The following is a 13053-nucleotide window of genomic DNA, read 5'->3' as shown; positions in this document are numbered from 1 at the left end:
AATTTTTTCATATCCCTTGCTGCCATCTACTTCCGTTTAGAATATATATTTTTTTTTCTAGTAATATTTTTTTTTTCTAGGGTATTTTTTTTTTTTTTTTTTTTTTTTGTGGGAAAATTCAAATTATCAAAAAGAAATATAATACCTTTTTGATTTTGATTAATTAATTTGTTTCTCCCCTTTTTTTCAGAATAGAGGACTTCAGGACATTATTTATTTTCAAAGGATATTAGGGTATTTACTTTCCAGAGGACATCACGACATTCATCATAATTTCAATCATCTTCAAAAGGACATCAAGATATTTATATTCAAGACATTACAACATCTACCAAAAATTCAAGGATATCAGGATATTTATTCTCAAAAGGACCTTACAACATCCTTCAGAAAATTCAAGGACATTAGGATATTAATTCTTTAAAAGGACACCACGATATTCATCATAAATTTATGGGCATAAAGATATTCATTCTTAAACGGACACTACGATATTCACCAAAAATCTATGAACATCAGGATATCCATTCTCGAAGGACACCACGACATCCACCGAAAAGGGACATTAATTATAGTATCGATGATATTTAAATTAAATAGAAAGAAACCTTTTCCTTCCCTTTTTTTTATACAAAAATTTTATAAAAAATTTTTTTTTTAGGTTGTCGGACGCACATTCAAGGAGCAACTTTTTTAAAATTCTCATTCGTCATAGGATCAAATCTTCCGCCGTGGGATTCAAAATACATATATATATTAAGACCATTTCCTATAGGAGATCGTCTCAACAAAAATAGACCATCCTCTTTTTTTTTAAAAAAAAATTTTTTTTTTTTTGGATCGTCTCAACAAAAAATTTTTTTTTTACTAACTTTCCCTTATTTTTCTCTTTTTAATAATAAAATCCCCCTTTTTCTTATAATCTTATAAATGCATGTTTTACGCGATTCACGTGTACAATTTTTTTTTCACCTGAATTAATTTGAATCTCGATATTATATTCGTTTATAACTCTTGTAATTTTAAAAGGACCTGTGTAGTGATCTTCAAATTTATTTTCTCTTTTTTCGTTTGTTAGATAAATATATTCTCCCTTTTCAAAATTCTTCTCATTTATTTTCATATCGTAATATTTTTTGCACCGTTGTTTTGCAGCCAGCAATCTGGTAATTACCATTGATTCTGTTTCGGCTATTTGTTTCAATAATTCATTCACATAAAAATCATAAGTTATTGAAAATTGATTTTTGGCAAATTCTGATGGAATTCGCGCCTTTTTCCCAAATACCATTTCATGAGGTGTTATCCCTGTAGATTCATGTAAAGAGGTATTAAAGGAAAATATTGCTGATTGCAACCAACAATCCCACTTCTGACACCAAAAATTCTTTCTAATGTTTTTGTTTCCCCTTTATGTCCCCCCACTACACTATCATGACATTCTTCAATAATTGTTTTTCGAATTTCTTCCCTTGGAATTTCAATTTCCCCAGTACAAATGGTAATTTTGTAATTTTCTTTTTCAAAATTTATTTTAAAAATTCTTTCTATTATATTCCAGGGTATTTTATCGAATCCGTTACCTTCTCTAGAAATACTAAAAGTTTTTCGTTCTTGTTCATTAATTAATGCTTCCTTTAATGTTTCGACCGCAGCCTCTAAATCTCGCAAATAAAATTTACTATTAAATTTTTCTTTTATAAATAAATTAAATACTTTATTATTTTTACCTCCTGAACTTAATACTTGACCTACTTCTATAGGTAATTTTTCTAAATCTAACAAACCAACCTCTTGTAATTCCTTTGCCTGTGGCGTATGAATCACATAATCACAAGACAAAAAATTTATTAAATTATCTTCTCTCATCCATAATTTTTCTTTTGAAATTTGAAATAATTCATCGGGGATTACCAATACATACGCTTCTTTCTCTCTTTCCCTTGATTTAATCAAACCTTTTAATTTCACTTCACTTTCTAAATCACTATCTGAATTTTCATAGTTTTCTTCATAAAATTTTCTCTTTCTTAACTCTGTCAGTTTTTCCGTCTTTTTCGTCACGTTAAGTATGTGGTCATATTTATTATCTCCTAGATTCTGAAAGGATTTATCAGCTCCAATCAGATCTAGTTTTAATTCATCAGCAGATTTATCTGACTCCTGAAGAGCACATGATCCGTCAATAATTTTATTCTCCTGACAGTTCATGCCCCCCGATAACGTTTTTTCATCGTCATTGCTATTATCAGATTTTTCTACTGATATTTTCTTTTCTTCACAATCAGCACCTCTTATTTTAGGTGTTACTGATTCTTTCAAAGGGGTATTTATTATTTGAAATTCTAATTTTTCTAATTTCTACGTAAGTCATAAATACCTTTTCTATTAAATTTTCATTATCATAAGTATTGTCAACCCTTTTTTCTTGATTATTCAATTTTTCATTAAATTCCCCTGTTAAGTTGAATTCTAATTTTTTGAATATTTGATTGCGAGAAAGAGCGTCCGCATTGGAATTAACCCTCCCCGGTCTATGTATGATTTCACAATCATAATCTTGTAATTTTATTTTCCATCTTGCTAATCTTGAATTTATAGTAGGATCTTTTAACTGATTTAACCAAACTAATGCCCGATGATCAGTAACTATGATAAATCTTTTTCCAAAAATATAAGGTCGAAATTGTTTTATTGCAAAAATTATAGCTAATAGTTCTTTTTCAGTTGTACTATAGCGTAATTCTGCTCCACCCATAGTTCTTGATGCATAAGCAATGGGCAAGTCCTTTCCAATTTCACCCTGGCTTAATACTGCCCCTATTGCGAAATCAGAAGCATCGGTCGTCACAATAAAAGGTTTTGAAAAATCAGGATATTGTAGTATTGGTTGTGTACACAATATCCTTTTTAATTGAGCAAATGCCACTTCAACTTCCGAGTTCCAGTCAAATTTTACATTTTTTCTTAATAAATTTGTCATTGGTTTTGCAATTTTAGCAAAATTAGGAATAAATCGTCTATAGTATCCAGCCAAACCAAGGAACTGCTTAATATTTTTTTGAGTTTTCGGTCGTGGAAAATTTTGAACAGCATCAACCTTTTTTGGATCGGGTTTTACCCCATTTTCAGATATTATATGTCCTAAATACCCAATTTCTTTTCTTAAAAAATTACATTTATCAGGCTGTAAAACTAATCCTGCGTTTTTTAATCTTCTTAATAATTTTTCAAGTTTTTCTTTATGTTCTTTAAGTGATTTTGCATAAATTACTATATCATCCATATAAACAAACAATTCTATTCCCTGTAGCCCCGATAAAACCCTATCCATCATTCTTTGAAAGGTTGATGGACTATTTTTTAATCCAAAAGGCATTCTATTAAATTCGTAATGCCCAAATGGTGTTGAAAATGCTGTTTTATGTCGATCTTTTGGAACTACCTCTACTTGATGAAATCCTTGTGCCAAATCTAATATTGTAAAGAATTTTGCACCCCCAATTTGATCCAAAATTTCACTAATGAAAGGTAATGGATATACATCATTTATTGTTTTTTCATTTAATTTTCTATAATCTATCACCATTCGCCATTTTTTATTGCCCTGATCATCCTCCTTTTTAGGTACAATCCATACAGGAGAATTATAAGGTGCTTTAGATGGAGAGATTGATTTATTTTTAAGCAGATCCTCAGTCTGTTTTTTAATTTCTTGTTTATGTACTTCAGGGTACCTAGGATATTTACTATTTACTGGTACTTCATCAATTGTTTCTATTGTATGTTGTATTACTTTTGTAAAACCCAAACTATCACCCGGAAGATGAAATTGATGACAATATTTTCTCAACGTAGGGATTAATTCTTGTTTTTCTGAATCATTTAAATGTTCAAGTTTAAGTATCTCTTTTAATTTTTCAAATCTTTCCTTTTCATTTTCTATTCTTAAATTTAAACACCTTGACTGGTCTTTAAATTTTTGATTTGTCTTTAATTCTTCAAAATCAAAAATTTTTGTTGGTGGTATTATTAATTCTATATCTTTACTTGTTGTATTTATACAAAAAGTTTTTGCAAATTCGTTTTTGATAGTTACTAATACTTCACCTAAATAAACTCCAGGCCCTGTTGGTAATAAGGGTAAATATCCAGTATCTAAGTTTTCTTCGTTTATTATCGGTATTTCAACTAACTGTTTTGTTCGAGCTTTTATTTTCAGTAATTTTCCTTTATTTCGAGTAATAATAGGAAATTCGCCTAGTTTATGAATTAATAATTTTTTCTTTAAATCTATCGTTGAATTCTTTAAAAATGGCATTCCTAAAATACCATCCTGCTTGATTGGAAAATCATCAGGCACAAGTTGATAGGATTGTACATCCCCATCAAGATCCACCTGAATCTCCCCAACTGTAAATATTCCTTCTTTATTTATTCCAAATATTTTTTGCTTATTAGCATAATTTATAAAAACATTCGATTTTACACATTTAGATTTTATTAAATTTATTTCCGCTCCTGTATCTACTACCATTTTTACTTTATTGTTATTAAAATTTTCGTTACTAATTTCGATTTCTGGTGAACTTTCAATTTTTTTATATTCATACATTAACACGATTCTTTTTTCGGGTATTACTTTACCTTTTGACTCATCATCATACCCCCATGTTGAGTCCAACTTTAGTTTTTTGTATTTTCTCGTTTTTCCTGTTGTCCTTTATTTATTAATTTTAAACGTTCATAACATATTTCTTTTGTATGACCCCCCCTTTTACAATATGTACAAGTTCCCCTGCAATTTTCTGTTATGTGATTATTTTTCACTCCACATTTAGTACATTCAATATTTCCTTGCTTAAATTGAGGACAATTAGGTCTTATGTGTCCCTCTTCCCCACATGCAAAACAAACTTTATCTCTTTTTTCATTAGATTTTCTATTTTGACAATTTCTTTTCATGTGGCCCGGTTTTCCACACCCATAACATATAAATTCTGACCTTCCGTCCTTAATTTCAGTTTCATTAACTTCTTCTTCTTCTTTTATGTTTACCTGATTTATTTTTTCTTGTTTAATTAAAGGTTTCTTTGATTGATTATTCTTAAAATTTTCCCCTTTTTTTTGAAATGTTCTTTTTCTTCCCATTAATCTAATTTTTGGACTTTCTCTGTTAGGTCTATAATTAGGTTTAGAAAATGGTGCTCTATTTTCGCAATTAGAATCATCTTTCTAAATCCTAACTAAAGATTCCTCAAATTTTATTTCCCATTCTGCCTTTCTAGCTATTTTTAATGCTTCAATAAAACTTTTAGGTTTTTCTAATCTCACTCTCAAGGCTATTTCTTTTCTTAAACCTATAATAAAATTTTCTGCAGCGGCATCTTGAGTTGCCTCTATCAATGCGATGATCTTATCTTCATTTTTAGTTTCTTTTGTTACTTCAATTATCTGATTTGTGATTTCACCGATTCTATTACCAAATTCTTGTACTGTTTCGTCTTCTCTTTGAGCTATGGTTGCAAGCATTGAATTTAATTGCCCTAATCTTTTATATTCTCCAAATGTATTTTTCAAACATTTTAACAAATCATTTAAATTATTTAATTTTTGATTAAATAATGACGTTTCGGCTGCTCCCACTATCCTACTTTTTATCACACGAAATAAATTATTACGATACTTGGGATCAACCGATTCGTCTGCCAATTTACAATTTTTGATAAATTTTTCGATAGAGATATTTTGACCATCGAATTCCTTCGGCAAAAACTCAAGGGCCTCCTTGAGAGTAAAATAAACCTCTTCATTTTTATTTTCCATTAAAATTAAATCTGTGTTATCTTTTTGAATTCCCTTTTCTCCCTCAGATGTATTTGATAACGAAATTGCGTCGTCATCAACTTCCCATGACCCTACTGAAGGACCCATATTTTTAACATTCAATTCACTTATATCACCCTGCGGAGTTTTTGTTATGTCACCCTGAGACATTTTTAATATTTAAATGATTTGAAAATTGCAAGAAGTTTTTTTTTTCTTTTTTTTTAAAAAAAATAAGGAATTGAATTGACTTACCCTTTTATGCTGATAAATTTTTTATATCCTTAAATCTGCTTTAACACAAGATAATTGTTGTTGTATATTTGTTATTATTAAAAAAAAATATTATTTATTATTTATATTTTTTTTTTTATTCACTTCACTTTCTTCTTTTTGAATATCCCCGCCAGTATTAGTTTATTCTGTAAAAAGCAGGGAATCCCCGATTCTTGCACCTATCCGCTGTCTTCTTCCTTGTTTGTCTTCTCCTTTTTTTTTTATTAATTAATGATTCTTCGAAGTATGATTCTTCTTCCTTCTTCGAACAGAGTTGCCAATGACCCTACCTAAACGCTACTGCGCTTGCGTTACGACAACTCTCTTATAGGTCGAAAAAAGCGCGCTTATATAAAATACTTAATAATAAGAAAACTTTAATAAAGCAATATAAAAATATTTTCACTATTGAATTTTTTTTTTGTTAATTATATTGCTTCCTAATAAAAAAAATACTAATTTCCTTAATATACTTAAGAATATAATAATAAAAATAATAATAATTTTATTATATTTATATCATTATTGTAATTATTTTTTAAATAAAATATTCATAATCTATTATTATTATCATCAATATAATATTTATTATTATCATTATTTTCAATAAATTATTATTAAATATCTATGAATGTATTATATGTATTGTATTTCAAAAAAATTCGCTAAAGTTTTAAAAAAATATATATGTATATATCATAGATAATTAATAAATAACAATTTAATGATAATAACAAAAATAAATAATATATTACATAATTAATTAATAAATATTAAATTGATAATAATAATAATAGATTATATATTTTATAAAAAAATAATAACAATAATGATATAAATATAATAAAATTATCAATATTATAATTATTATTATTTTTACATACATAAGTACATTGAGTAAATTAATATTTTTTTTTATTAAGAAGCAATATAATTAACAAAAAAAATAAATTCACTAGTGAAAATAGTTTTATATTGCTTTATTAACGTTTTCTTATTATTAAGCATTTTATATAAGCGCGCTTTTTTCGACCTATAAGAGAGTTGTCGTAGCGCAAGCGCAGTAGCGTTTAGGTAGGGTCATTGGCAACTCTGTCTTCGAAATGTATTATTCTATAAGTTGAAATTTGCTGTCTTCTGATTCTTCTTTTTTTAAAAATTATGTGAATTATTCTTCTTTTACCAAACAAGCTGATTTGCATCCCACTTCTGACACCAAAAATTCTTTCTGTAACACTCAGCGATTATTTCACTTGGAAAGTTTTAATCTCGTTCTCCCTTTTTAAATTTGGACAAGTTGAATTCCGCCAAATTGAATTTGAATTTAAATTATAATAATAATTTAAAATTTTGATTTATTGAGTTCTTGAAATCACTTAAAATCCTAGAAAGGATTTACTTGTTTGTAATTTTATTAATTATTTCACTTTATTGTTAAAGGTTAATTAATTCAATAAAACACTGGCAATGTATATATAATATTAATATTTATTCAAGTTAAATTGAATATTTGAGTCTCGATAATTAACAATATTAATTATGATTAATTAATTTTATCAAATCAACATTTCAATAATTTTATTGAAATGAATTGATTGAATTTTTAATGTTAGTGTCCATTTCACATTTCCCTTTTATTTAAGGTTTTTTTACTTGAAAAATAATTATAGTTTTTATTTCTCGAATTATTCTAAGTCCCACTTTCACAATTTTTAAGAAAATTGTATAGAGATCAATTACGCAAATTGAAAAATATCTCGCCAAAAATCTGGTCCCTACCTCTTGATTTTTGCTTATAAAGACATTTCCCACTTATGTCAAGAGTCCCTTTTTCCCTTTCTTCTATTCTATTTTCCAATGATATTCTTTCCTTTTACCCTTTCAGTTCCGCCCTCACCAATCATGAGACTTGTTTACGCGAAAATCAATACATTTGTCGCGTAATTTCTCTCGTTTTTTATGGTGAACACCTGCACTTTTTACGCATTTAATATTCGCATTTTCTCTAAATCTATTTTTAAAAATAGATTTTCTCCCTATTTTTTATCAAATTAACTGTCATTTTACGTTTCATTTCATAATTTTTTAGCTTGTTTATTTCTTCTTTCTACGCATTTTGTTTTATCTCTTAAATCGATTACTACCAAATTTTCCATTCTTTTATTACAAAATATTGCAATTACTTATGAAATGTTTCTGTAATATTCCAGTTTAATTTGAGTCAGGAAAAATCTTCATTAATCTAATATTATTTTATTTATTATTTGAATATTTAAATATTCAAATTTTTCCCGCCATTTATTTAGATTATTATTAATTATTCTAATTCTATTATCGAGACTCAATTTTGCAGCGTTGCTTATCAGTACTCGCATTTGCCTAAAACAATTTTCTAGAGAAAAGGAAAACTGCAAAAAACCCTTTCTGAGTACTTACTAATTTAATTTAATTATTAATTATTCTTATTTTTAATTCCTAAGTTTAACGCATATATGTTTATATATATACATGTAAAATTCTCAATTTTACCAATTTACGCTAATTACCTTTAATTATTGTTAATTATTATTAATCATCTTTAATTAAATTATAATTTTCATCATCGTAATTTATTGTCACGTCACCGTAACATATTTTATAAATAAATGTTATTATTTTTAATGAATTAATTAAATAAATAAATATATTTGTAAATAAATAATTGTTTATAATTAAACAAATATTTGTAAACAAATATTTGTAAATAAACAGTTGTTTATAAATAAACAAATATATTTATAAATAAATAAATGTTTATAAATAAACAAGTATTTTTAAATAAACAAATACTTGTAAATTAACAATTATTTATAAATAAACAATTGTTTCTAAATAAATATATGTATTTATAAATAAATAATTGTGAAACAAGTATTTGTAAATAAACAAATACTTGTTAATAAACAATTATATGTAAACAAATAATATTTTATAATAATATTATATTTATAATGCAAAAGATATATATGTTGTTTTTGATGTTTGGTGGTTGAGGAATATAATTTTCAAATGAATGGACCATATATGTGAGTCACTACTACATAGAAGAGAAGACTAATACTGTTTACATCGGTGAGGTGGTACCGTCCTAGAAAAAGACTTCCTGGGTTAGCTGGTCCCATCGAAAGATTTACATTATAAAATTTTTGTATATAAAGGGAAATCTTTCCCATGGAGGACAGTCAAAAAATCAGTATCAATATCAGTATCAGTTGTGAAGCAGTTTAGTTCGACGAATATATACATATATACATAAGTGTCGGCAGTATCTACAGTCATTCATAAGTGCTATAAAAATACAAGTGTTCAGCAATTAAAGAAAAAGGGTCAAAGAACTTAGTGAAATACAGAAAATACGGTCCAGAAGTTCCAGTGAAAATTCTGTCATAAAATTTTTACGAGCGACCTTTTAACATCTGACATAGAAGATCTTATCTGACGTTGAGTGGTCCAGCTGTCGAAACACCAATAAAAGACTCGAGGTAAACAAGAACCCAAATCTTATAGGAAGGAATATTTGATAATTGTTTCTTAACCATTAAATAATTAAAAGCATAATATTTTCTTTTAAATAAACTTTTATATTTTGTTTATTAATAAATAGTTTTATTAAATAAATAATATTTTTTGACCATTCATTTAATACCTCTTCCCAACTTAATTTATTTAATTAAGTTAAATTGAGGAAACAGATTAGGGAATAATTATAAGTTCATTAGATTAGGAAAATTTAATAATATTTAAAAATTTCAAATTTAAATTTTAGACATAACATTATCAATAAAAGACAATAAATTACAATTGTTTCCTTAATATTATTTCTTATGTAACTTATTTCTATTCCTATATTTTATTAAATATATATTTTTAAGTCAATTCGTTCCCTTTCAACCTCTTGCAATTATCAATTAATATATCATCATTTAATTTCATTAAATGAGATTTTTACTGATTTGAATTTTATTATTTCAAATTAAGTACAGGGCGACATTAAATTTGTTCCGGCCCTGTAACTATAAAAGTTACACCGGGGTGACACAGTGGTTAATGCGGCACTGATCAACAGTGTCTGTCACTGTTACACTTCCTGCTTGCTTGCGCAGGCAAGCAGTCACCAGAGCTGTGAGTGTACCTTGACATATAACAAAGGTTCAGTACCTGTAAGTGCCGAAAAAGGATAGTTTAAATCTGCTAAATTGAAACAACTGTCAGATATTTTGTTAACAAAATCATTTACAATAGTTTCTTTATCCTGTGGCTTAGTTTCGAAAGGATCGCTCTCGCAAGTGTTATTTTTAAAAGGCCTACTATCTTGTAGTGAATTAGTTTCTGCAATGACATTATTTTTAAGAATAAATTTCCTATTATTCTTAATTTTCTCGATATCCTTTTCATCAATATAATAACGATTAGATTCCCAATAGATAAAAATCTCAAGATCTTTTGAACTATACACTCCATTAATTTCAGATATATCAGTTTCCAAATTCAAACACTTTATTTCGCCTTTTTTAGTTGTAAGTCTTTTTCTCTTAGGCATCTTCATTTCTTTTCTTTCCAACAAACGATAAAGGGTATCTCCAGCTTTATTTAGCTCTTCTGGGACATCTCCGGGTTTATTTTGTTCTTCTGTGACATATGCAGATTTAGTTTGTTCTTCTGGGACATATCCAGGTTTATTTTGCTCATATGGGACATCTCCAGGTTTAGTTTGTTCTTCCAGGACATATCCAGGTTTATTTTTAATTTTTGATTCCTGAGACCGTTTTGATATCTTCTGGACCGTTCTACCTCTTTTAACGATCCAATTAATCTTTTCCCGAACAATTGGGACACTTAGCTTTGATTATATCTTTCTTACCACATCCATAACAAATTATATTTTTAGCTTCTGTATAATCTTGATGGCGGTGTCCCTATTGCTCACAGTTCCAACATGTGATTTTAACTTGTTTATTGGAAATATTTTTGGAATCTTCTTCTTCTTTTGATGAAGACTCTTTCTTGGATTTTTCTTTAAGGTTTATTGTTATTGATTCAGAGGATTTATTTTTATCTTTTATGGAGTTATTCTTCTAACTCATTTTCTTCTTCCTCTTCAGAATCTTCTTTCATTTGTTTAAGATATTCTCTTCTCGTATTCGTTTCATGAGTCCTTTTTGGTTGAAGTTTCACATTCGATCCTCTATAGGCAAGGTCAGGGAGTAAACAACTCTCGGGTTTTGGGGGTGCTGAATATAATCGAGCAAGGCGAAACGATTTTGCAGCAGCAACTGCTATTTGTTCAAAGTGTGTGAAGTCTCGTATGTTTGTGCGAGGAATAATAAGGTGTCAACGCGGTAACAGTTTCCTGTGAGCAAAATTGATTTCCTCATATTCAGTCAATCTCGGTGATAACCTGTCGAACGTGACAAGCATGCATGTTAAATAATCTGCAACGGGTTCTTGTTCTCATGTTCTTCGGTATATATCCTGCATCAACTCGAACTGAAAATCAGGATCACTGAATCGATTTCTGAAATCCCTCGAAAAATCTTCAAAATAAAACCAACGATTCCTATATACGTCGTACCATCTAGCGAAAATTCCTGTAAAGAAAAATGGCAGAAGGTTTAGAAGATCTTCGTCTTCTACAAAAATCATTGTTCTTCCTTTTATTATTCTTTTTATAAACACGGCAGGATCTTCTCTGCGTGCTCCCGAGAATTTCAGATTCCATTTTCGCATTATTTCAAATGCCTGAGCTGTTGGATTAAAGCGATTACGACGATTGAAAGGTTCTTGATAGTTAGGGTTAAACTGTTCATGACTCCTACTTAGAGGTCTTTCTTGATTGAATGGGATGTCATAATTAAATTGAACTCGAGGTCGTTCATTGATTACTCGATTTAAATTTTGAGGGGAAGTTGTATTTTATTTCTTACATCGTCTTGATAATTGACTGCTCTCCTATTTCCCGCTTCTCGAATGGACATTCTTCTAAAATTTCTTTCAAAATCATTTGTTAATCTCGTTTCTCTATTTAATGTTGGTTCTCGAATTCTGTTATGCTCATTATAAACCAGAGGACGGTCATAATAATTTCGATATAATGATTCATTCATACGAGTGTCCAAATTTCTCTGTAATCGAATATTATTATTATTTCTATAAGACTGTGATGGATGTTCATAATAATAAACTTCATCCTGTCGAAAACGTTCTGAATAATGCTGTGTCGGTGGCAGTGCACAGTGGGGCCAAAAACACGTCCGTGGACAAATTAACTTAGAGCCTACAAATTTCAACCGATTTTGACGTTCTTTGAATTGACTTAAAGGTAATAAAATTCCACACAGCGCTGTCGTTTTTGTTTTTTAAAAAAAAAATTTTTCTATTGTTTATTTATTGTTAAAGTTGAAAAAATTTTTCTTTCTTCTCTAAAAACTACATAAGTTTTTCAAAAAGGACGGTATTACATCAACAAAGCCTAAAATTGTTAAAGCAATGATTTGAGAACATTTTCTGAGATTTAAATAATTGTTTAAAAATTTTTTGTAATTGTTATTAACAAATTAGCGGACTAAAGACGATTTAATTGTTTTTTTTACTTTTAGCAATTGAAATGCATGTAATCTTTTGTATTTAAGGGCCAAAAGTAATTAACATTGAAAATAATTATTATAAACTAATTATTGTTATTTTTTAAACAATTTTTATAAACAATTTTCTTTATCTTAGTTCTTTATAACTAAATTATATAAATATTGTGTTCAGTCTACTATATTATTACTCAAGATGAACAAATATTGCTAAATTTTGACAATTTTCAACTTAGCTTTGTTTAAACAACTCTTAATTAACAAATACACAGTGACGTTGTTTTTAGTTGTTTCAAATTCGTTTTTTTTCAAGACACCTTAATTTTTAAAT

At 28.0% G+C, this 13053-nt stretch overlaps 1 protein-coding gene across 1 annotated transcript; it reads right to left on the bottom strand.

Annotated features, from left to right (window-relative positions):
* Window positions 1-238: 238 nt before the first annotated feature.
* On the bottom strand, window positions 239-12116 carry LOC127278513 (uncharacterized). Its single transcript, XM_051300249.1, has 11 exons — window positions 12066-12116; window positions 10379-10954; window positions 5655-5988; window positions 5335-5516; window positions 5006-5058; window positions 2420-4721; window positions 1915-2361; window positions 1731-1809; window positions 1584-1658; window positions 1175-1308; window positions 239-283 (listed from the first exon to the last, which is right to left on the bottom strand). The coding sequence occupies exons 1-11, from the start codon at window positions 12114-12116 to the stop codon at window positions 239-241; spliced, it is 4278 nt and encodes a 1425-aa protein (XP_051156206.1).
* Between the last annotated feature and the right edge of the window lie 937 nt (window positions 12117-13053).

This window comes from Leptopilina boulardi, unplaced genomic scaffold (genome assembly GCF_019393585.1).
Source record: "Leptopilina boulardi isolate dan_hultmark-lab unplaced genomic scaffold, ZJU_Lbou_2.1 LbouV2_204, whole genome shotgun sequence".
In the NCBI taxonomy this organism is placed as follows: Eukaryota; Metazoa; Arthropoda; class Insecta; order Hymenoptera; family Figitidae; genus Leptopilina; species Leptopilina boulardi.
This window is presented reverse-complemented; position numbering and strand designations above follow the sequence as displayed.